Source organism: Aotus nancymaae, unplaced genomic scaffold, assembly GCF_030222135.1.
Source record: "Aotus nancymaae isolate 86718 unplaced genomic scaffold, 86718_ANA_hifiasm-v0.15.2.pri h1tg000051l, whole genome shotgun sequence".
In the NCBI taxonomy this organism is placed as follows: Eukaryota; Metazoa; Chordata; class Mammalia; order Primates; family Aotidae; genus Aotus; species Aotus nancymaae.
Genome location: NW_026988465.1, coordinates 4507985 through 4532704, shown reverse-complemented (window position 1 = coordinate 4532704; position 24720 = coordinate 4507985). Strand labels below are relative to the sequence as shown.

Sequence of the window (24720 nt, the reverse complement as noted above, 5' to 3'; positions counted from 1 at the left end):
CCATGTGAATTCTTGGCTCATCCCCTCACATCTTTTCTGCTTGCTGTTAATGTGTCTCCTTCTGATGGCTTTTATCCACCCCCAACACTGGCCTCTGAAGTGTTGACTGGAAAATGTGAGAGACAAGGTGGTCGAGACCGTATCTACAGTAAGAATAAATAGTGTGAAAGTGCAGGCCTAAAGGATCAATAGGAATCAAAGTAGGAGTGTTAGTACCCAGACTTCCTAACACCTCTGTGGCTTTGAAAGCTTTATTTTATATACCTCTCCCCTCACCTACACCCTGCTGGCTTTTACTCACAAGCACATCCGTTGAATATTCTGGACCGAAGCATGCCAAACAAGTGACCTCTACATAAGCAACCTATTACTTGAGTCAGCTAGCTAATCAATTGCTATCTCCACAACGGTAACTGGCACTCCAACAGTGTCCAGTGTCTTACTCTTTTTTTTTTTTTGAGATGGAGTTTCACTCTTGTTAACCAGGTTGGAGTGCAATGGTGCGATCTCGGCTCACTGCAACCTCCACCTCCTGGGTTCAGGCAATTCTCCTGCCTCGGCCTCCTGAGTAGCTGGGATTACAGGCATGCACCACTGTGCCCAGCTAATTTTTTGTATTTTTTAGTAGAGACGGGGTTTCACCATGTTGACCAGGATGGTCTTGATCTCCTGACCTCGTGATCCACCCACCTCGGCCTCCCAAAGTGCTGGGATTACAGGCATGAGCCACCACGCCCGGCCCCAGTGTCTTACTCTTAACACTACCTACCAAGCCATTAACAGTTTAGAATAAATACACATAGCTTAAAAAACGAGTAAGTGTTTTATTTTGTTTTCCTGAACTCACTGATGTTTCTGAGGAAGTTTTAACTTACCAATTGCCGGTACTATGGAACAATTCAATTACATAAGTTGAAGGAATGAAGTTACAAGAAAGATACAATGAAGAGCATTATAAATGTGCTTTAGAGACTTCAGTAAATAAGAAAACCGTCACTTTGTTCTACTGCATTAGGAACTTCTCAAACAAAGAAGCTTGATAGAGGCAGACAGAGAGGTGCTTATCAGCTTAGGACATGGGAAGGATGGTACAATTAACTGTCACACAGTCAGATATAATTCACTCTGATGAGGCCAATGAAAGAAAACAAGGCAAAGAAAGGGCCCATGTTGTCCCTTTACATAATATCCAAATATCCCAGCACAGAAACCATCTTTTCCTCAAGGGTTATCTGTACACGTGGCCTGAAAAGAAAGGCAGTAAACCTTTGGGGAGTAGGGGAGAAGGAAGGAAAAGAAAACAAGAGAAGGAAAAACGAAGACCTCTTATCTGAACCACAAATGCCTCATGCTGCGCACTCCAAGCTGAAATGCAGTATCGTAGGTATTCTAAGGGAGCAAAGAAAAAACAACTGCATTTCTTTCCTATTACTGACTGCTCTCTGCCTCACAGACCCAGCTCAGCCAAGTAGAAAACGGCTGACATGAGTTCTGCCCCAGCAGTCTGAAGGTGAAGCATGGTAAAGAGAGGTGGACAGCTCAGGAAGGATCCAGAGAGGACACAGAAAAGCACACCAGGTACCTTCTCCACTAGCCACCCACAGTTCATGTTATAGGCCAGATAGAGCTCACCCTCTCAAAGTTAGAAGGTGCTCCAAAGAGACTGGAGACCATAAACTACAAAATGCCTGTTAAGATACTAAGAAAAACACGGTTTTATTTTAAAACAGATGCACACAGAGAATTGTTTCTTCTGCCGTGACAATACAGTTCCTTAGCGTTCAGAGTGCCAGACAAACTAGAATCAGAAACATATTCCAAACAGTGTGAAAATGGAAGGAAAAAGAGCTCCTTTCTCTCCCTCCCCCATCTCCCCCCAAAAAAAGAAAGAAGAAAGCCACGACACACCAGAAATAGCCTATGTGAGTCTGCTTCTAAGAGCCAAAGGATGTGTGCACTACTAGTGGCTCCCTTGCAATGTGTGTTATAGTGAACTCAAGCATGACTATATATGGTATGTTTACGGAGTGAATGGACACAAACACAAAGCAGAACTTATATCGGACCCAAACTGGCTTTTAAAGAGCATGGTTCCTCCACATTTATGGCCACAAGACGTCCCATAAGTCAGAGCTAACTGCGGATGCTTCCAGCGGCAACGTCTCCTGACTTACTGGCACTGGGTTTTAGTGACTCCACCTCACTGCCCTCCCCAGCTGTCTGCATGTGCACACACTTCCTTCTCCGTCCCCACCTCGCTTCCTCCCCTCCCATCTCCTGCTTTCCCCGCTCTCAGGCCATCTACCCCACAGTCCCACAGAGACATAAATGCACACTCAAGAATGCTGCTGCTGAATGGGGCCTATGTTACATGACAAGAGGGCACGGCAAGCGGGTCATCGACTGCTCTAGAAACAGCTGGCAAGGCCGAGGCCCACAGCCACTGCCTGCTTCTCACACAGGCTCCACAAAGTACTTTATTCACATCAATGTTCTGCCTAGAAGGAAAGCCAGATACTGAAGTGTGTGTGTGTGTGTGTGTGTGTGTGTGTGTGTGTTGGTGGGGGGAGTCTAGTCTGAAGATGAATTAAAGTCCTGGGAAGGTTGAGGGGGGCACAGAGCAGAAAGGAGAGGGACACAGAGAAGTGGGGTAGGGAGGCAGGGAAAGAGAAAAAGAGAAAGGGGGGTGGGGGAGAGGGAGAGGGGAAGGCTTCATCACTGGCTTTAACAGTCTTGTCCAACCTGTTCTGCGGTATGTTCTGTTAACTCCTTTCTGGCAAATAGATGCAAACAGCAACCCCTTTCTTCCCTCTTCTTTTCCCCACAGGCATAGGGGCAGTTAAAGGCACAGAAAAGCTCCAAAGAAAAGACGGGCCCATTACTGACTGAAATCAACCCATAATTTTGATCATCTAGAGTGAGACCTCCACTAACAGCTACTGGGGCTGACATTTCACTGGAAACAACCAACCCTACAGGCCCTCTCCATCTCCCAACTCTCCTCCTACCCTGCAAAATAGGTCCTCTAAAAGAGATACATCGAGATTAGGCTGGGCTAGGTCCAATTTTCATGCACTTGAACAAAGCGCTAGGTAAAAAAAAAAGCATCAAATTCTTTTCTTCTTTCTTGGTTGATGTTAGGCATTTACAGGGTTAAGAAGGGCAGCCTGAAGACCAGAAATGTACCTGCTTAGCAACAGAAGCATCAGCTAAGCTGTACTGGTTGTTTTGATACAGAAAAGCAGTTTCTACCTGGTGAAAATTACTGGTGATGTTTCAGTTGCCATTTTAAGCAACACACATATTAATCACAGGTACAAGCCAGCAAGAAACTATGGGAAAAGGAGAAAAGTCCAAGGAGACTTTGTTCAGTTGAAAGGTGCAGATCAAAACCAACCACCAAAACATGGGACCACACGTGTAAACATGCTGTGAAAATTAGAACAGATGAGAGCTGAGAAAGCTGCTCTTGGAAGCACTAATACACAAGCTCGTTTCTCCCTAACTTGTTTATGGCTGCTTAGTCTTCACATGGATCTTCAGGGTTCTTCAGGTGGTGGGAAGACTGGGTGTCTTTTCTAATCATAAAAAGACAGACCTTCCCCTATACACAAAGAGATGAAAAACAAAGCATGACTCTTACAAAAGATTACACTTTCCCCCTTAACTATGTTTGTATGTCGCAATTTTATAAAAAACGCAAATGTAACCCAGGGCCTCCATAACCTCTCTGAAAGACAACAAATAAATATATCTACTTAGAAATTCAACTATAGAAAGCTGCTTCATTTTCAACAAGTGACTGTTTCATTTTTGGAAGCTCCAGGATACCGAGGCTCATAGAGTTGGTTGCTGTAGGATGTTTACTGCTGCCTTAACAGAAATTTATCTCCTTGGCAGAATCAAGGCCTACAAGCAGTTAGAACCAACAATTTGAACCAGTTGTTGACTATGTAAAGCACAGCAGAAAAGGATTAAGATGTACTTTATTAACTAAAATACAAAGAAATAGAAATAACTTGTAAAAAGAAAAAAGGAACGTCAATGCATATAACCAGAGAACACAACACCTATATAGTTACACAGAGTCAAAGAATGTATATGTGAGAGAAACAAAACAGAAATGAAAATCCTAACATCAGTGCTATCACCTTTGGATGAGACCCTGTTTCAAGAGCAGAAGAATGTGAAATCAAACAGTTTAACTTATACTCTTCATTACCACATTGTAAAATTTGGTTTTGACAGCTTCCCTTAAATTCTTTTTTAAAGATTAAATTTTACATTATAATATAGTTGACAAAATTGTATATGTATGGTGTACAGGTGAGGTTTTGATATATGTATACACTGTGACACGGTTAAATCAAGCTAACATATCTATCACCTCAAATACTTATTTTTTGTTATAAGAACATTTAAGATCTATCTTAAGTTCTAAACTAAAGATAATTATTTGTGCAGAAAGCTCAAAAAGAAAAAAATATAATGACTTAGGAAATAATAAAACTTTCTAACTTCAATCAAATTTAAAGGAAAATTTGGAAGTCACATGTTTGAGAATATAAAAAAATATGTGCAAAACCAAGCCACAAAAACAATCCCTCCCTTTAATAAAGTAAAATACTTGCACTTATTCAGGATCCCTAGACCAACAGTTTGAGCCAAGTGTTGCACACTTATTTCTGAAGCTTACATTTGAAAAAAATATTAGCTGGGTCAAAGAAATTCTAGTGTGGACAAAATGGTGGTATTTAAAGCAAAAATTTGGCCTATGCAAAAAAAAAGAAAAAAGAAAAAAAGGCTGCAGTGATGCACACTGGGCGCCGGCAGAGTGGGCTGCGGAGGCCAGTTGTATCTAACAGTTGTGCTCAAAACAACAAATGGTGCATTCATAAACTGCAAAAGCAGAGGCTGTTCACAGGCTGTAAAGTCTGCATCCGAATGATGAGCAGCCGACTTAGCTGTTGTTCCACAGTAAGGGAGTGAAAAAAAAAGGACTGAATTCAGTTAGAAGCACAGGCTGTCACTTCAGTTGTGGCAAAACGGTCTAGATAAAGAGGCCCTGAACACCATTTACTCTTCTTCTAACAGGAGCTGGGCCTAATGATAATTGAGTCAACACCTCTACATAAGATAATACTGCAAGAGCCAGTGTTGGGAGAAAGACCAACTAGAAACAAGAACATGCACCTCCCCACACCCTTCTTGGTTTAAGAAAATATTCAGCACCACAAAACCCATAGTGTCAGACCAAGGGAGTGAACAGCTATAGCCTGATTACCTGTGACCCTGCCTCTCCATGCCCTTAACAAAAGAAACATCTGGTACCAGCTACTCAGCATCCCCGAAAACTGTCAGAGCTCCAACTTCTTAAAAAATTAATGAGCCGCATTTACACCTGCCAGTGCTGAAGGCCTACCAGAGTTAGCACAGGAACCACAATGCCTCACTTAATAGAAAACACTCAGGTTTTCAGCAAGCAAGCATCAGATGGGGGAATTTCCTTAGGGATCATTTCCTAACCCTTTTAGCTGTATTTCCCCCCAAAATCCCAGTGGCTCAAAAGTATCAATTTATCTCAAGACAAGTTTCCAACACGAATGTAAAAGTGACCTGTTTCGAATGTATAGTTTTGAAAGCTTTATTAGGGCTGTGCATTTGCATCGCCTGGGAAGCTTCCAATGGCCATGCCCCAGCCAATGGTTCATGCTCCACCAGAACCTCCTGGAGTGAGGTCCCAGGCATGTGCAGAAGGGAAGAGTTATCCCCCCATGAAGAATGAAGAATCACAGTTATGAGAAAAGCGACCACCAAAAGTGGTCCAGCAAAAGGGAGGTAAGTCTCAAAGAGAAGAGAGGCCGTGCCATGTAAAGTCACTGAATTTCTTTTAGGGTCCTAGAGTGCCTGGCGCTGCGGTCCTCCCTGCCCAGCCTTGGGACAGAAGTCAGTGCCCTGGCTTGGTAAGCTGCCCCATCACATGGCTGCAGAGGCCCCAGCTCATGGAGCGGGCCTGCTGGAGGATTCAAGCCTGACCCCAAGGACTGTCTCAGAGTAAGATAGGGCACACTCAGCAAAGCACCTGGCAGCAGGCAACCTTTAGCCACCTGTCAGCCTGCTGGTTCCCAAACAGCGACCTGCTGCCCTCAGTGGTGATGTACTTCCAGTACAGAACATCGAGCAACTGCGTCCTGGAGGAAGACCTGACAGAGGGCAGGCGGGAGAGGACAAGGGCGTCCAGCTTTGGGGTGGCTGGGAAGGGTATGGGATCCAGCTCCCTGAGGAGCTGGCTGGGCTCTGTGTGGCCCTCCACCTCCATTCCCAGAAAATGGCATTTTTTTTTTTCTTGGAGATGGAGTTACACCCTAGTTGCCTAGGCTGAAGTGCGGAAGCGATCTAGGCTCACGCCTCCAGGGTTCAAGGAACTCTCCTGCCTCAATCTCCTGAGTAGCTGGGACTACAGGCGCCCACCACGCCCGGCTAATTTTTGTATTATTATTATTATTATTATTATTATTATTATTATCTTTTTTTTAGTATAGACGGGGTTTCACCATGTTGCCCAGGCTGTTCTCAAACGCCTGACCTCAGATGATCCGTCAGCTCAGCCTCCCAAAGTGGAGATTACAGGCGTGAGCCACCGCGCCCGGCCCTGAGACAGACACCGTGCCCGGCCCAGAAAACGGCTCTTTTCAGAAAGGAGAAGGCAATTGCCCAGGCCTCTGCAGAAAGAGCCAGAAAGGCCCTGCCTCCCGGCCCGGCCACCCGTCTAACGGTTCTCCCGGGCTCTGTCCTGCACACACCCCACTCCTTTCAGGTCCACTGTGCCGAAGGCAGTGTCTGCACCCCTCCTCCTCGTCAAAAAAGGCTTTGGGGAGCATTTTCTACATTCCTGGGTTTTTTTTTTTTTTCTTAAAAAAAATTTTTTTTGGAGCTACTCATCATGAAATACCCAGCTACATGGTTTTATTCGGAAATAGCCATCAGGGAAGTCAAATGTTTCAATGGAGACTTATTTGGGGAAAGAAATACAAAATGTGAGTGGTCATATTCATGTCTATGCAAATCTTGTGAAAATTTAAGTGGTCACAGGCTAAATGCTCTCTAATTGGCGAAGAAAGGCAGGAGGTGGGGGGGGGCACGGATTCACTCCGAGCACACACTCATCTTCTAATCTTTCCCTGAGAGGAACTTATCATTTTTAAGGAGCTAAGTTGCTAAAGGCATCTCTGAAAAGCTTTGGTGGTTCATTAGGTTGTGTTCCCAGCGACCGTGCCCTTCGCAGCTGAGGAGAGCGCGCGGCAAGGTCCGCTGAAAATGCAGCGCTCCTCACAGGAGAACGCCAGCGCGAACCAACGCTGAGCCCCGCCCCGCCCGGCCCCCGCCCACCCGCCAGCCAATCAGCGCCCGCCGCCCTGACTGATGGCCTCGCTACCCGCTCACACGGCACCCACCCCAGGCACCCTGGGGCGGCCCGATGGGGGCCCCCCGGCGACAGTGGAGCCCTGACGCAAGCCGACGCGGGCAGTCCACCTCCCGCTCCCTGCCTGCAGCTCCCGGACGAGGAGAGCACGGACAGACCCTCGAGTCCCTAGGAGGACCGCTGGGCACCTTCATCTGTGCGAACACAACTCTACTCAGACCGTGTTCCTAAGGCACAATGGCTGCCCGGCTCTGAGGGAAGGCACCCGCTGTCTTCCCCTCGCCCCGCCCAGAAACGGAACAGGGTGAAAAGACCGTCTGAGGTGGGGCACGGGTCACCCACCCTGGCGCTCCAGGGCCAGCGCGCGACAGCCACCACACGAAGCCTGGCGCGTGCAAGCCCACCCGCAAGCAGAACCAAGTTCAATTTCAAGTTTAGGGACACCACCCTAAGGAACAACGCTTGTTCTACGTTCGCAACTTCCCACTTCAGGGTCAGCTGCGTTAGTCATGGGGCAGATCCCGAACCAGCTGTCCAGCTAGGGAGTAAAAAAGCGAGGCCCAGCGGCTTCAATATCTACTGGACCGGATGGGCAGGAGGAGAATAATTTTTGTCAGTAATTTCTTAAACGTTCATGTCCTTTTCTCTAAAAATAAGTACAAATCATATTCCTGTTTTCAAAAATGACAGGCAAAAGTTGAGGAACGTTACATGATCTCAAAACACACGTTTATTCTATATCTGTGTTTCAGATTTCATCCTAGCACTTGGTTTACGAGTAACTGGGCTAACTCCAGAAAGGAAATTCATTATCAGAAGGCAATCCTGAACAATCTTTGAGAAGGGGAAAAAAGGATCCCTATAAAATTCAAAGGGGTCTTCAGAATCACCATGATAAGTGTTGTGTTGTCTTTGATAGGGCCTTGAGAATCTTTCATCCTAGAAAGAAGTCCTGAATAATTTTTTTAATTGAAAGAAAAAAACGTATTTTAAAGTCACTTGCCTTACCATTCACACCATGAACAAATGTTTTAGCTTCAGTACATAAAAAAGCTGGCAAAGAAGCCCTATGGCAGGCCCACATAAAGAGATTTAAAGTGTGAGGCCTGATGGTCTTTCCCCTAAATTCTCAATAATTAAAACAAATTCAACATCCATGTGACCTTGGACTCTCTCATTTTCATCTGTCTCTTGCAGTACACTCTCTTTGCTAACCATTCAGCACACTGCAAGCCCTGATAAAAGTAGTTAATGTTTACTGAAACCTGCGCATGAACTGTACTAAACCTGATAGGAATGAAAAAGCCAAAGTTCTGTTAACAGCATCTATGTACAATAAAAAAGAGTGGGTGGGGGAATGGACCAACAAGGAATTTTTTTTCTAGTCTGAATCTAAAAGTTCTGACTGATAAAATATGAATTTCTGAAGTCAAATAAATTAAGTCAATACTTTACATCACCAATGAAAAGATTATCTATTTTATCTTTTTGGAAAACTTTGGACACAAATATATCTGAATGATTTTACAGATTTTCTTTTTTTATGGAACTTGAATCTGTTTTTATTTCATGTTCTCTCATACTTTTTTTTGAAGGCCCAACTACCTGATCAATAACCAATTAAATTATATTGTCAAGTATTTATTCATCTGAATAGCCACACATAGGTTATAGCAGAAGAAAACTATTTCATGCGAAAATAAATTTAACATTTCAATAATCAGCATCTAAGACATTTTTCTCCCCTTAACTCCAAATGTAAACAGTTAACTTCAGTCTAACCAGATCTTTAACATTTTGGACCATTACATTCTCTCAAAGTATACTGAGTTAAATATCAGAACCTACTAATATTTTAGCTTACTGATACTCTGACTTTTCCTCCCATTTCTACACTATTCCTTTCTCTCCAGTTACCTCAGTTAAAATAAAATTTCAACTTACACACATATACATACACACGCTGTACTCAGAACAGGATGCTCTCAGGTGTTTAAAGCCAACTTTCTCTCTCCCCCACCCTCCCCCCCCCCCACCTTGCTTAAAGGGCAGCAATAGAACCAGTCACCTTGGAAACAAACATCACCCAGTGTTTGCAGAACAAACAATGGTACCTTTTCAGCCAGTACCAGGCAGGCAGGGCAAGGGGCAGCCAAGCAATTCTGGGCCTTACAGGAGTGTTAACATATTGTATTCATTCAGTGCATGAAAAAGTAGTTCAGTACTAAAAGTGAAATGCTCTCAAATGTGTGAACCTTTGGCTAGAAACCATACACACAGTGAGTAAGGTTTAAAATCAAATACAGCTACCCACTAGTTAGAAAAAACATTTTCATTATTTTTGTAATTGTTTTACCTTACTCATGAAAAAGGTAAACTATACTCGTTATGGGGGATTACCTTCTCCAGCAACTAGGAACAAGTTGCTTTAAAAAACAAAACAAAGTGTCATCTAATTGCTCCCATGAAACAATCATATTCATGTCACTTTTCTCCCAATATGTTATCATATATTGATTTTTAAATGTGTATACTGCTGGGTGCCTTAACCCACTTGTGGATTTCTGGTGTTAATAAAGAAATATAAGTATGAGCTAGAAAACTGTCAATGTTCAGAGCACTTTTTAAAACAAGGCCAAAGAGATACATAAATCTATAAGGGCCTTGGGTAACAACCACCACTTTGACCTTGGATAACAACAATTACTCAACTTTCATTTTCTGAAGACTTACAAAAGCTAATCATTTTGGGTAGCTCAAGTTTTAAGGGAGATTCTTTTGTTACTGTTTTAAAAAAGCTCAACTGGATAGTTCATTTAAAAAACATTCAAATGTCCTTCAGATCCTTCAGAATGAAACTTTAAAATGTTCAATGTAAGTAACAGTTTCCTCTATTCTGGGTGTGTGCCGAAGTTTTCCTTCCCACCAATTAAGAGAGAAGGCTGGGCCCAACTGAATTATTTGGACAGGAGTTTGATGTCAGTTAAATACCACAGTAACTGGCATTTTCTATCACCTCCAGACTAAAGGACAAATGCCTAATTAACATGGACCAACATGCAGCTTAAACTGGAAAAGTGCCTGTCCTTTTTCTTTCTTTTCTTTTTTTCTGAAAGATTTAGGTCTTTAACATCCTTGAGTTAAAGTGCACAAAGGGTGTCTAATGCCATCTGACCGAGGTGTAAAAGTCTAATTAACTAATGTTTTTTGCAGCGATGGTAAATCAGTTAACATTATTAATCTTCCTGACTGGGCATAAGTGAGTGAGGAGGGCTATTGAAAAGGAGCTAAACAGACTGGGTACCCTTGAAAAAGAAAAGAAACTCTGAAAGTGATGACTGATGATACTGAAAATAACTGAGAAATACTTAAAATCCAACCGCTCGCGGGGCCTAGCACCAGGCAAGAGACTCTGGAAAGCTGAGGCTGCCGCTCCAGGGCAGGGAGAGGAAGAGGAGGAGCCAGGCAGCAGTGAAATGACTCTCATCCTTCCCTCCCAGCATCACCGAGAGAGGCACGACTCTCACGTGCTGGAGTCTTCCCTGCCTTAAGTTAATGCTGTACCTTTCCAACTAATGTTTTTAGTAGACAAAATGAAAGTTTGGAGCAGTTTGGGCAAATGACTCCAACAGTGCAGCCAGTTAGGCTAGTTTCAATTCATCAACAACTATCTTAACATTCGGCTTCTTAGTTTCATCTGTCTATATGTTTGGCATCCAAATGTGCACATGCATAACATACTCAGGTTAGCAAACCATACTTTATTAAAGGCACTTCCTGCATGCGAACATCTGAAGAGAAAAGGTCAACAGCCAAACAATTTCTGCACCAGGGCTTGGTCTGTCCTCAGACAATGGAAGTAACTGCAGTCGGGCCCTCCACCCTCTTTTCTGGATTCCAACCCTCTATTCTCTGCCTTCCTGTACCCCAGTCCACAAGGTAGCTCCTTCCCAGATGGCCTGGGGGTCGGGGGGAGGGCAGCATTAGGTCTAGCAGGTACTCTCATGGTCCCTTCCCTGCTCCTGCCTCCTCACTCAGGCCTTCCCAGGAAAGCCAAGGGACAGGACTGCCCAACTCTTGACAGCAGCTGGATGTGATGAGTTAGCTCTGGGCTTTGGGGAGGGAACTCCCAGTGCTGAGCCATTCCCGTCGCCAGATCCAGGGTGATGACCCTAAGCATAGCAAGCTTCCTCCATCTTCTCAAAGAACATCTCAAAGGGGCAGAATTGGGAAGGGAAGTGAAAGAAGGGGGCCAGGTGCCACGGTGGCTTTATCTTTTCCCCTCCTCAATATTTCTATCAAGTTTCTGTTTCAGTGCCCCTTCACGTAAGGGGGATGTGAACCTATGCATACCTTTTTAATGAAATTCTGAGGGAAACACAATACAGGTTTAGTTAATGACAGGCTTTCACAAGCCACCTGATAAAAAACACTTGAAAACATCAGGCTTCAGAACTCAGCTCATTCTGAATAAAGATATTTATACTTTATTTATTGTTTTAAATGTCTTTAGAGACTGCTATTCATTACTTTGCACATTATTATACCTAAAAAATCACCTCTTCCCCTGATCAAAAATGTAGGTTTAAGAGAAAACTTTACATATGCACTCCTAAGTTCCTTATATATTCATGATCTCCTACTCAAATAATGTCTCAGGCTAAGGGTAGTGGTTCATGCCTGTAATCCCAGCACTTTGGGAAGCTGAGGCTAGGGATTGTTGGAGCCCAGGAGTTCGAGACCAGCCTGGGCAACATAGCAATATCCCATCTCTATTTAAAAATAAGTAACATCTCTTACAAAAAGCTTAGTTTTTTACTATTATCTTCATTTTGCCTACCTATTGGGATCTGAAGCTACTGAAAGGGGAAGAAATCCTAGCCAATTAAACAATTCTTCAAAACAAAATCCTTAAGATATAATTTATAATTAATTTCTATTTTTTAAAATACTGGCATTACTGACATCTATAAGTCAAAGGCAAGAGAGAAGGTGCAGATGAAGTCCCTTTTCAAATCAAACCTCTACTAAAATCAGAATTGTGAAATTGTTTTGGAATTCTTAAAGTTTGGTGGGTTTTTCCCCCCAGAAACCTGTGTGAGGTCAGTTCCATCAAAAGTCATCATCACCCCAATCACCCCCTCAGACATGGGAATCTCACTCAGCTGAGAGCAACAGCTGGATGAGGTACTGGTTCCATTGTATGGATGGTCACAGCCCTTTAACTGAGGTCAGCTGACTTACTTAGTCATATGCCACCTCTCCCACCTGGTCCACCACATGAGAGTAATTCTCCCTGCCTGTGTTGTAAAAATCCAGTTTTAGTATTAGCAGAAAATCCAAACAATATGGTCTTCCCAAACCCCATTCTTTCCTAGACTCAGTTGATTCACACTTAACTGTCTACCTGTTTTGCTAAGAAACTGCTGAAGGTTCCCTAGAGCAACTTGAAAGGACTATAAAAGCTTGAAATAAAGATCATATTAAATGTTTTTGAAAATATACAGATGGCACATAAAACTTAAACTGAATACCTGCTCCCAACCCCAACTCCTAGACAAAGGTAGAACACTGGGATGCTTTTGCTGCAGGTAATACAGGCACATCAGAAATGAGGCAGCTGCCTCCCCTGCCTACATCTTGGAGAGTTAAGTGGTGCAAGAATGCTGTTGTTGTCAGAACTGTAAGAGTAGCAATAAAAGAGGCATCACTGGGGAATAACCACAACTAAGCCACTAGACCCCATTTGAAAAGAGGAAAATGGGACCCCAAGAGAACAAAGTCAGGTTTTTGAGGAAGGTCTCAATCTACCAGCTGGTCTTTTGGCTGTTGCCCTGCCTAAAAGCAGCTTTCAGAATGCTTAGAATTTCCCTAGATTTATGGTCCTATTCCTTTATATGGTACTTTCTAATAGCTTCTACCCTCACAAAGGTTTTTGTTTACTTTTACTGATTAAAAAGAAAGAAACTGCTGCCTATGGGTATCATTGTGTCACATCCTAAGAAGATACAAGGGAGATACTCTACCCGTTTTAGAGATGGAAAAACTAAGGTGTGAAGCTTATCTTTTTCTTTCATCATAATCAAGGTTGGGCTTACAGCCAAGGCCTTATGTTTGTGAGTCTCCCAGCTGACAAACCCAGTCCTCTCTCTAATAGATCACAGTAGATTAATTAAAAGGGCCAAGGGAGAGTCATTAGGTATGTCCAAATGTTTCTGACAATCTGGCTGATTGTGTTCTCTTCCCCAATTGAATTCTTTGAAATGAGGAAAATGAGGTGATATCAAGGGCTGCTCTGGAAACCAATCAGTGTATGAACAGGTGGAAGAAAATATATCTTCCTAACTTGTCATACAGTGGCTTTTAGCTCTGGAGTTACAGAATTCCACTTGCAATTCAGAACTGGTCTAAATCATTCTTTTCCTGACATTAGACTTTAGAATTACATATGCAGGATATGTCTTCCTCTAGAGCAGAGGCCCTCCAGGGAGCTATTTCAAGGGATCCACTTATTCATTTGCTTATCAAGCATCTAGAAATCAAGTAAATTTACACATATAAGTACTATTATTTTGCAAGTGTATGAAGAAGCTGCTACATTTAATAAAGATAAGCTGCACTAAAATGTTAATAGAGTTTTTCTGTCATTAGAGCTTCTCAACAGAATCTAAAAAAATAATTAAAATCATACTTGGGTCTGGAAATTTTTTACATTAAAAGAGTATCTTACTTTTAAAAAGACTGAGAATAACTGCTCTAGAATGTCCAAGTAACACGACATTGATTTAAAGAAAAACATTCAATAAAAATACAACCACAGGTCATTGACTCGTTAGCGCTGTCACGGTGGGTGTGCTAAAGAAGACCACTGGCCTTGTGGGATTGGCTGTGTGCAAGAGTCCACACAAGAGGCTAAGAATATTGTACAGAAAGATTCTTGATGTTCTTGAGGAAATCCCTAAAAATGCAGCATACAGAAAGTATACAGAACAGATTACAAAAGAGAAGCTGGCTATGGTGAAAGCAGCTGAATATGAACTAAGTCTGGCAAGAAAAAGGATGACACAGAAACCATGGGAGCTGTTAGTGGAAGATCTTCCTGCCAATCAATGGAAAGGGCCAATATAATTAAGTGACTTTGGTGGGCTGATGGGAAACTGATGTAATTAAATATTCTGTTATATTAAGAGCATGTTCATATTACTGACATAAGCAATAAAAATGATATAGAAAATATCTAGGAGACTGTTAAAATTAGTGATTATGGTAATATGGTCATGTGCATCCATTTTTGATTTGTGAAGTATTCACACAAATTATTTCAAAGATGATATTTCTATGAACAGAGAGGTCATAGGAAGGTTTGAAAATAATTAGAAAAATTCCTACAGATCTTCAATGTAGAGGCCATAATCAAAAAGTAAAGTTCCTTTAGTAGTATGTTCAACACATCATTTAATTTTTTTAATTATCCTGAAGAAAACAAATTTATAGATTGCTGTTTGAAGTAAATAATAAGAGTGAATATTTTCAAATGTGATAAAATAGCACAAGTGACTTGTGATAAAATTTGAAATTATGGTGAACCTCCTTAGCTGTGATCTTATGTATGTAAAGTAAGATTTAAATATATAATTATACATTGATTACAAAATCCATAATGTAATTTTATTTTTGTCATTATTTAAATTATACCATTTACTGTTTTCTTATAGTCTTAATTTTATTATATTTTGTTACTGCATTATATTTGAAAACCATCAAATTAGAATACATTTACAGTTGAAGAAATTGACTTGGTACTTAAAAGAAATATTTCCCATTGCATAGAGGTACTTGGAAAAACTTTTCCTTTTGCTGCATTTGTGGAAGTTAGTTTTCTGGCCTGTGGCCTTTAATTTTCTTAACCAACCTAATTACATCAGGATAGAGGTAGAGTTTCTGTAAAAGAAGAGACATTAAGAGTTCCTGAAATTTATATTGGGCATATGGATAGGCTTATATTCAAAACATCTTACTCATACGACTATAAATTCAAAGTGGAATCACTAAGTAGTTTGCAGTATGTTTCTAATATAAGTGTAGGTGGGTATCAAAACAAGACAAATGCTGTTCAGGGAAAGAAGCTGGCAAGCTTAAGGTTAAACAAAAATAAAATTACGTGTGTTTTTGCCTTAAAAAAAAAAAAAAACAACAACCACAGGTAAATGACACAACACATCAATCCTACGTTCACAACACAGTGCCCTATATAAGAGGACAAATGCCTTCCTCACAAGAGAGGCCAGCCCTCTAAAGGAAGGACTTTTCGAACTGCTCAATTTGTTTTTCATCAGTAACCCTCACGTGTCTGAGGTAATAAGATGACAGATCACATGCTATCCAAAAATAAACACGTTTTGTCAGTTTGGTATTTTCCTCTTTAAATTTCTGATGAATTACGTATTCACGATTTACCATAAAAAGTGTAATACTATATTAGTTTCATGTAACCTAGAAGAATACCTTTCCTTCACTCACACAATGAGTGCCCAGGGAATGCAAAATAATTAAAACATTAGCCTATGACCTTGCCCCCCAAATTATACCACATCAAAATAATGTGATTTTCATGTTCAAGAATATTTGAATACACCAAAAAAGCCTTGTTATATCATATTAAAATTCTAAAACATATGGTATAATTTAAAGACATGTACAAAAATAGGTTTTTAAATTGTCCACAATAAATCCCATTTTTGTTATATGTGTATATATCCATGGAAAACCATCTAGAAGGAGATATACAGTAAAGTATCAACAATGGTTTCCTCTTGAGGGCATAATTTTACTTTTACTTTTCTTCTTTGCATCATTAGATGTTTCTTCCTTTAAGTTCATTTATAATTCTTCTATTGTGGTCATATATGCGAAAAATAATTTTTAATCCTTAGGACTATGTACTTTATAATCTTAATTTAGGATGATAACTTGTTTTTTCTTCATATTCCTTCTTATTATCTACAGTGAATAAGAACATTCATTCATTCATTCATTCATTTACTTATTTAGAGATGGAGTCTTAATATGCTGCCCAGGCTGATCTCGAACTCCTAGGTTCAAGAGATCCTCCTGCCTCAGCCTCCCAAGTGGCTGGGAACTTCACGGGTGTGCCATCACGCCTGGCTAAGAACATTTTATGATGGATAAAAAAAAATGTTTAAACAGTCCTGGTTTTGACTTACTGGCTCTTGGTGGATTATTAATATAATCTGCTATTAACATCAGAGCAGGAATAATTGTGGCTCCAGCATGCAAGTGTTCAAACCCATTGAGGACAACACTCCAGGCACCTGGATTTGGCAGGGTGAGCTGACTTCTAAGAGAATCTGACATGCAAGACCAGAGTTCCACATCCAGCTTGCCCCTGCATCTCTCTAGGCCTCATTTTCCTCACCTGTAAGTTAAGGGGGTATAAGGAAAAGAAAGAAACCATGCCTCCCTGAGGCCCCTTCCAGTGAAATGCTCTATGATTGTAAACAGGGAAAATGCAAATACCATTAATCAAATCTTGCCAGTCATAACCACTTATCCACCTGCCCAAGATAGATGTGAACTCATTTTACCAATTTGACTACTTGTATTGCTTGAAGGATAATATAGCAAAGATAGAAACACTAGATTAACTAAACATGGTTTTTTTTTTTTTGGTTTTTTTTTTGAGACAGAGGTTCGCTCTTGTTACCCAGGCTGGAGTGCAATGGCACGATCTCGGCTCACCGCAACCTCCGCCTCCTGGGTTCAGGCAATTCTCCTGCCTCAGCCTCCTGAGTAGCTGGTATTACAGGCACGCGCCACCATGCCCAGCTAATTTTTTGTGTTTTTAGTAGAGACGGGGTTTCACCAGGTTGACCAGGTTGGTCTCAATCTCTTGACCTCGTGATCCACCCGCCTCAGCCTCCCTAAACATGTTTTTAAAAGGTTTCCATGGCTCACAAATTTTCAACTTTCCTAATCTGTGTGGCAATCCTACTCCAAATCAAGGCACATGCAGAAAAGAAGCTCCAACCACAGCAGAGTCACTTACTGAATGTTTACAGTGTACCAGACACTGGGTAAGTATTCATAGTGTGTTATATCACGTTCTACAATCCCATGGCTAAGATCTAATGCCTTCCATTTTATATGTATTTAAAAAAAATCTGGCCGGGCGCGGTGGCTCACAACTGTAATCCCAGCACTTTGGGAGGCTCAGGCGGGTGGATCACGAGGTCAAGAGATCGAGACCATCCTGGTCAACATGGTGAAACCCCGTCTCTACTAAAAATACAAAAAAAAAAAAAATCTGTTAAAAAAAAGATCTGTGTGTGAAGAGCAAAAGCTGTTTTCAACAACTGTGCAGGCCTATGGGCAGGACATCCAACTGCTCTGTGTCAATATCGCCACCTGTGAAACAGGTCAAATAACCCCTTCCTCATTCATTCCTTCAACAAATACTCACTGAGCACCTAGTATGTGCCAGGCACTAACTATGGCAAGTGCTTGGATGCATCAGTAAATAAAATGCTTAAAAAGAACAACAAGCTGGCACAAAAGTAGTCATGAGAAAGAAAAAAGAAAAAGAGCATGGTGGTTTACACCTCTAATCCCACCACTTTAGTAGGCTGAGGTGGATAGATTGCTTGAGGACCAGGAGACCAGCCTGGGCAACTTGGTAAAACCTGATCTCAGCTGGGTGCAGTGGCTCACATCTGTAATCCCAGCACTTTGGGAGGTGGTTTCAGTTACCTAACTTAATATACAGGAGGCATTGTACCTCTTGCAGTCTGTATTTCATCTCATTTAATTTTGGGAGGCAGTGGATCACCTAAGGTCTGTACTGCAATCTGTATTTCATCTCATTTAAAGTCGGGAGGCAGGTGGATCACCTGAAGTCAGGAGTTTGAGTCCAGTTTGACCAAAATGGTGAAACCCCGTCTCTACTAAACATACAAAAATCAGCTGTGCATACTGGCGCATGCCTGTAATGCCAGCTACTCCGGATCCTGAGGCAGGAGAACTGCTTGAACCCAGGAGGCAGAGGTTGCAGTGAGCCAAGATCATGCCATTGCACTCCAGCCTGAGCAACAAGAGCAAAACTCCATCTCAAACAAACAAACAAAACCTGATCTCTACTAAAAATACAAAAACTAGCCAGGCATTGTGGCACGTGCCTGTAGTCCCAGCTACTTGGGATACTGAGGCATGACAATCACAGGAACCCAGGAGGTGTAGGTCGCAGTGAGCCGAGATCAAACCACTGCATTCCAGCCTGAGTGACAGAGACTCTGTCTCCAAAAACAAAAACAAAAAAGAACAAAAAGTCCTCAAGGAGCTTACACTATAGTACATCGTCTCCCTCTCTTCCCCCATTTAAAAAGGCGAAAGCATTAGAAAACAAATCCAATAGAAATGATTAGCTTTGGCCAGGCGTGGTAGCTTATGCCTGTAATCCCACCACTTTGGGAGGCCGAGATGGGAGGATCCCTTGAGGCCAGGAGTTCGAAGAGCTATCAGCTTTGTCAGCCCAAAAAGTAGATATTTGTACTTAACAAACAAATGCAGAAGAGCAAAGAGCACTTGTACTGGAGTACGCTGGCCTAGGTTTGAATTCAGACTCTCACTAATTAGCTAGAGCAACCTTGGGCAAGTTATTTAAACTAAGCCCCAGCTTCTTCATCTGTAAATAGAAATAATAGTGAACTTATAAATCAATGCAAAGATTAAATGAGATGAAATACAGACTGCAAGAGGTACAATTCCTCCTGTATATTGTTAGGTAACTGAAAAGATGAGGGCAACCTCCCCTGCCACCTTCCAAATCTCCAAAATGAGGATAATTGATAAGACTGTTGTGAGGACTATGAGGATAATGCACGGAAAGCATTTAACATGACTGGCATATGATGGTACATATTTTCTTCCGAAATGATTATTAACGGCCAGGCGTGGTGGCTCATGCCTGTAATCCAGCACTTTGGGAGGCCAAGGCAGGCAGATCATGAGATCAGGAGTTCCAAGACCAGCCTGGCCAATACGGTGAAACCCGCATCTCTACTAAAAATAGAAAAATTAGCCAGGTATGGTGATGGGCGCCTGTAATCCCAGCTACTTGGGAGGCTGACGCAGGAGAATGGCTTGAAGCTAGCGGGAGGCGGAGGTTGCAGTGAGCGAGATCTTGCCACAGCACTCCAGCCTGGGTGACAGAGCAAGACTCTGTCTCAAAAAAAAAAGAAAGAAATGATTACTAACAAAAGTGAATGGGGTGGGTAGGCATGGCAGCTTTCACTAATGAACCCTATGGCCAAAGCTAGAGAGAAAAGCTGGGAAAAGCAATTCTAGAAAAGAACGCTGTGCTCCCAGGACCAGGCACCAGGCAGAGACTCTCAGCAGAGAGTTTGTCACACAGTGGGATCAGATGCAGGTGATTGTGAAATGACAAATGCAACCAAATCTGAGTCACCCAGGGTGACGTCCAGAGCATGCGGATTATGGTGGCCTTGGCTCCGGTTGCCTCTTTCAGGCACTTTCAGCTTTACAAGAGGACTGAAAGAGTAAAGGAGACGAATGGAAAGGGATCCTTTGCAGGTTTTTAAGAGGAAGGAGTGTTGGGTATGAAGATAAAATGATTTGGGGGAATTATCAGTAAAAGTCATTTACTAGATGGGTGAAGGCACTCCTTGTTACCTTTTGGACTGAGGCAGAGAACAGCAACAGGTAAAGACTCAGCATGATTCCAAAATTGGGCTGGGGAGGGGAGAGTCAGTAGAGTGGGCTCAAGTCCCACACTACAACACCTGGGACCGTGAGCAGGTCCACCAGCTCAAGGTGCTCTGGGCCAGGTGTCCTAACTGACCTGTGGCTCCATTCAACACAGACTGCAGGAAAGCTCTTGGCTCTACCTTCGGTAAAACAGAGGTATTCGCATATATACTCATCTACCAACATTATAAACATGATACATCATTTCAGTAAGCAAACACCCAAAAGGGGACTACCAGACCAAAGGAATATGAACCAAAACCTCCTGTGTCAGGACTAAAGTAGAACCCAGGTTCCCTGCTGCCTGGCTGCACCTTTCCAACACAGGATGTTACCCCTCTTGAAGGTGGCTCACCTGGAATTGGTAACCACGAAGACACATATTAAGCCAGAGTATGTGATTCAGCTTTTCAACAAGTCTATGGCTGTAAAGAAATAAAGCTTCGCTGTGTATGTACATCACTGCAGTAGCTTTAGGCAATTCAGATATCCTGGGTGCTGCCTCTCGGTTCATCCTGTACCAGCTGCCATGGGATGCACTCTGCCTCAGGTCAAAAGTAAACAGTGAAGTGAGACACGGCAGCCATCGAAAGCACAGACACCCAAACCATGTGCCCACTGTTGAGGGTGTCTCCAAGTTCTTAGTAGGCCAACCTGTCACTTCTCTACTCACTTTGGACTCCCTACCACTTAAAGAAGAAAAGGTCAAATCCTGCCCCACATTCCACCTTGCCCCACTATCCCTCCAACCCTACCATCTTCTCAGACACCTTCCTCAACACCAAATTACACTGTAAACTCAAAACCAACCTGCTTTCCACCCCCCCGGGCTCTTAACTCGTACTTGTGCTTTTCCCAGAAGTGCAGATCTACTCCTCTGAACTTCCGTGAGCCTTGGTCCTCCCATGGGAACTTGGCTCAGGGTCCACATGGCATAAGAATTCCTTTCATAACGTCAACTCCCCAAAGGCAAGAACGACCAAACTCCACCATGCCTAAACCTAGCACCCTAAACACAGCAATTGCTCAATTAAGGATATTTCAGATGAAACTAGAGACATTCAAATAATGCATTATGCTCAAATCTAAGCAAACTGAGAAGAATCAAGACAAACAATTATTTTTTTTGAGACGGAGTCTCAGCCTGTTGCCCAGGCTGGTGTGCAGTGGCACGGTCTCAGCTCACTGTAACCTCCACCTCCTGGGTTCAAGCAATTCTTCTGTCTCAGCTTCCCAAGTAGCTGGGATTACAGGTGCCCACGACCACGCCTGGCTAATTTTTCTATTTTTAGTAGGGACGGGGTTTCACTATATTGGCCAGGCTAGTCTCGAGCTCCTGACCTCAGGTGATCTTCCCCGCCTTGGCCTCCAGGAGTGCTAGGATTACAGATATGAGCCACCACACCCAGCCCCAAGACAAACAAATTGAGTCAAGTGGTAGAAACTCTCCAGGTATCAAGGTATACTGAGATTATCTAAAAGAACTCCTCTTAAAGCTTGCCATAAAGCTTCCTGATCATGTGTCACTAGCTGCACGATCTCAGAAACAGAAGCATCTCTAAGCCTCAGTTTCCTGTCTTTAAAAGGGGGAAAATGATAGCTACACCTCATGAGGTTGTTGAGATGATTACACAGAGACATACGTGGTGTTGTGCTTCCCCTAAGTAGTGGGCCCCAGTCACATATGCAGAAGGAAGGAACCCACTAAAAGCAGTACTTTCAGACACTACTCTCAACCCAGCTCCCCTCTAGGTCCCCCAAAAGCTCTGCTTCAGCTTTCCAGCACCCTACTTTCTCTTCTTGCAGAATCCTAGCTCAAATGCGAGAACACGTTAAAAAACAAAACTAAACAAAAAATGCCAACATTCGGGAAATCATAGAATGAATAAATCCGTTTTCAGTGATAAAAACGATTGAGGTATGTGTTCTGTTCAACCCACATTTACAGGAGGCCTACCTACATTTTGCACAACCTTCCCATCCAAGTCCCTTAGTCCATGAGTATAAGCTTTGAAATGTATAAAGTCAGACTATAAAAAAATTAGTATTTCTTCCCCAGAGGACAGAGGAGTCTGAAAACCTGAGAGTACAACGCAATGTTGCATCTCTGCAATAATTACTACACCATTAATTGTCTTTGGGGCCTGCAGTCTGACTTCCTTCACATCCACTCTAGCTTTTCAGGCCTTGGGCACATGATGCTCCTTTGTTGGCTGTTTCAGTTGCAGTGAGGGGGGTGGATCCAAGCAGAGGACCAGGAACATCTGAGGGGCAGAGCCATGACCCAGGTGAGGGCACATGCTCTGCAGGTAAGCAGCAAGCTGGCAACTGCTGTAAGGCAGCTCCACCTTTTGAGCAGATTCTATTTCCACCGGATACTGCCAGCCCCTAAAGCCATCACCCACAGAGTCATCAAGACGGGAAATTAGCTGGCCCTCTGCTCACACCCAGTCCCACCCCACAGTCACTCCCAACCGACACACCAAACCTGTGGTTACTGGGAATACATCGTCCCAGTTCAGCTCCCAGTGTCCATCCCTCAATATTTTTGAGAAAAGAAATGAATCCTCCTCCTCTAAAGAATTCTACTCTCTGATGACCTTAAATAAGTACCAGTTAGTAAAACGCAATTAGGGAAGTCTAAACATTGTTGAATTCTATTTGCTTAAAATAAACGTTCCCACCTTTCCACTATCATTTAACAAGGCTTCGGAAAGCAGCCCACATGTCCTAGGCTGAAAAATCTCTTGTAAAAAAAAAAAAGGGGCCGGGCGCGGTGGCTCAAGCCTGTAATCCCAGCACTTTGGGAGGCCGAGGCGGGTGGATCATGAGGTCAAGAGATCGAGACCATCCTGGTCAACACTGTGAAACCCCGTCTCTACTAATACAAAAAAATTAGCTGGGCATGGTGGCGCGTGCCTGTAATCCCAGCTACTCAGGAAGCTGAGGCAGGAGAATTGCCTGAACCCAGGAGGCGGAGGTTGCGGTGAGCCGAGATCGCGCCATTGCACTTCAGCCTGGGTAACGAGAGCGAAACTCTGTCTCAAAAAAAAAAAAAAGGGAAAAAATTATTCTGTTAAAGAAAGTACCAAATTCCAAGTTTACACTGCATTTTGGTAAACACCTTGTCTCCTCTCCAACTTAAATTTTCTAAAGGGTTAGCAGTTCTCTGAACTACAGAGCTGCTCATGTCACAGTCTTGCTCCAAAGCATTTGATGGCTCACAATGGCCTCCACCACCAAGCCCCTGTCCATTTTTCCAGGGCCAACACCTCTCATCATCCCAACTCAATACAACACGCTTAGCCCTATCCTCTAGTCACATCCCAGTTCTTGCCCTACCCTGTCCTCAACTAAGCCTCTCACTGTTGCCCAGGCTGGAGTGTAATAGCGCAATGACCTCAGCTCACTGCAACCTCTTGCCTCCCAGGTTCAAGCGATTCTCCTGCCTCAGCCTACTGAGTAGCTGGGACTACAGGCACCTGCCACCAAGCCCGGCTGATTTTTGTACTTTTAGTAGAGACGGGGTTTCACCATGTTGGTCAGGCTGGTCTCAAACTCCTGACCTCATGATTGGCCCGCCTCAGCCTCCCAAAGTGCTGGGATTACAGACGTGAGCCATCCCATCCGGCCAAAACCTTGTATTTCCTTACTCCAGGGCCTGTACTTAAACTGCTGTTTGCCTAGAAGGACGTTTTCCCTTCCCCACATCCTTCTCCTCCACGTGGCAAGCCCTGCACATTTGAGGGCATCACTTCCTCTTTTCCCAGCCACTTCCCACTTGCAGGCCCCCTCCACTTGTCCTTGCTGGTTATGAGGCACTGATGAGTTTTAGGGCAGGGACCATGTTTTACCCATCTTTGAGTTTCCAGAGCAGGTGTCAAGAAACAGTTCCTGATGCAGCCTCGCTGATGGTGATATTCCACAGAGGGGAAAAAGGGAGCCCAGAATGCTGGCCTCCTAATCCAGATTGCTTTTCACTATTATTTAGCTGAAACTACCCAGCTGCCATGAGCAAAATAACAATGATAATAATAGTAGTAAATAAAGAAGATAGGTCAGTTATAACTGAGCTGGTAGCATACAAGACGTAATTCTGTTACTAGTTTCAAAACAGTCCTTCTCTGCAGACAGGAAGAAACAGGAAACAGATCTTGAAGTACTCATCGCAATGCAAGATCTGCCAGTTCCATAACTTGCTCCAGCACCCTCAACAAAGGAGCAAGGCACACTGGGGACCCCCATCCCAAACACACTCTAAGAGACAGGGCAGCCTCCTCTCATTGATGTCCAGTCACATGGCTCTTCCTGCTTGAAAAGCAAAACAACAAAGAAACAATACCTCCCAGAGGCTATACACACTTGAACCATGCCACATGTCACTGGACCTCATAGAATCACCCCAATACCAGTTCTGAGGCAAAACCTTGAGTTTCTGTATTACGTAAAATAACAATAAACTATTATAAAACAACAATGGACCTGGCCCTACCCAAAGCAAAACTTGATTCTCAAAT

At 43.0% G+C, this 24720-nt stretch overlaps 2 protein-coding genes across 9 annotated transcripts in view; one reads left to right on the top strand and one right to left on the bottom strand.

The window, feature by feature from the left end:
• Window positions 1-24720, bottom strand: part of RREB1 (ras responsive element binding protein 1) — a 152187-nt gene that overhangs the window by 109145 nt on the left and 18322 nt on the right. The window lies entirely within an intron of this gene.
• Window positions 10639-14551, top strand: LOC110568666 (NADH dehydrogenase [ubiquinone] 1 alpha subcomplex subunit 5-like). Its single transcript, XM_064362927.1, has 2 exons — window positions 10639-10682; window positions 14260-14551. Exons 1-2 carry the CDS (start codon window positions 10639-10641, stop codon window positions 14549-14551), a joined length of 336 nt encoding a protein of 111 aa, XP_064218997.1.

What these genes read in the sequence shown, in the direction of transcription:
- LOC110568666 (XM_064362927.1), top strand. Translation starts at nt 10,639, where the DNA reads ATGGTAAATCAGTTAACATTATTAATCTTCCTGACTGGGCATAA. An exon ending in ATCTTCCTGACTGGGCATAA is followed by an intron (nt 10,683 to 14,259) that starts GTGAGTGAGGAG and finishes TTGACTCGTTAG; the next exon opens with CGCTGTCACGGTGGGTGTGC.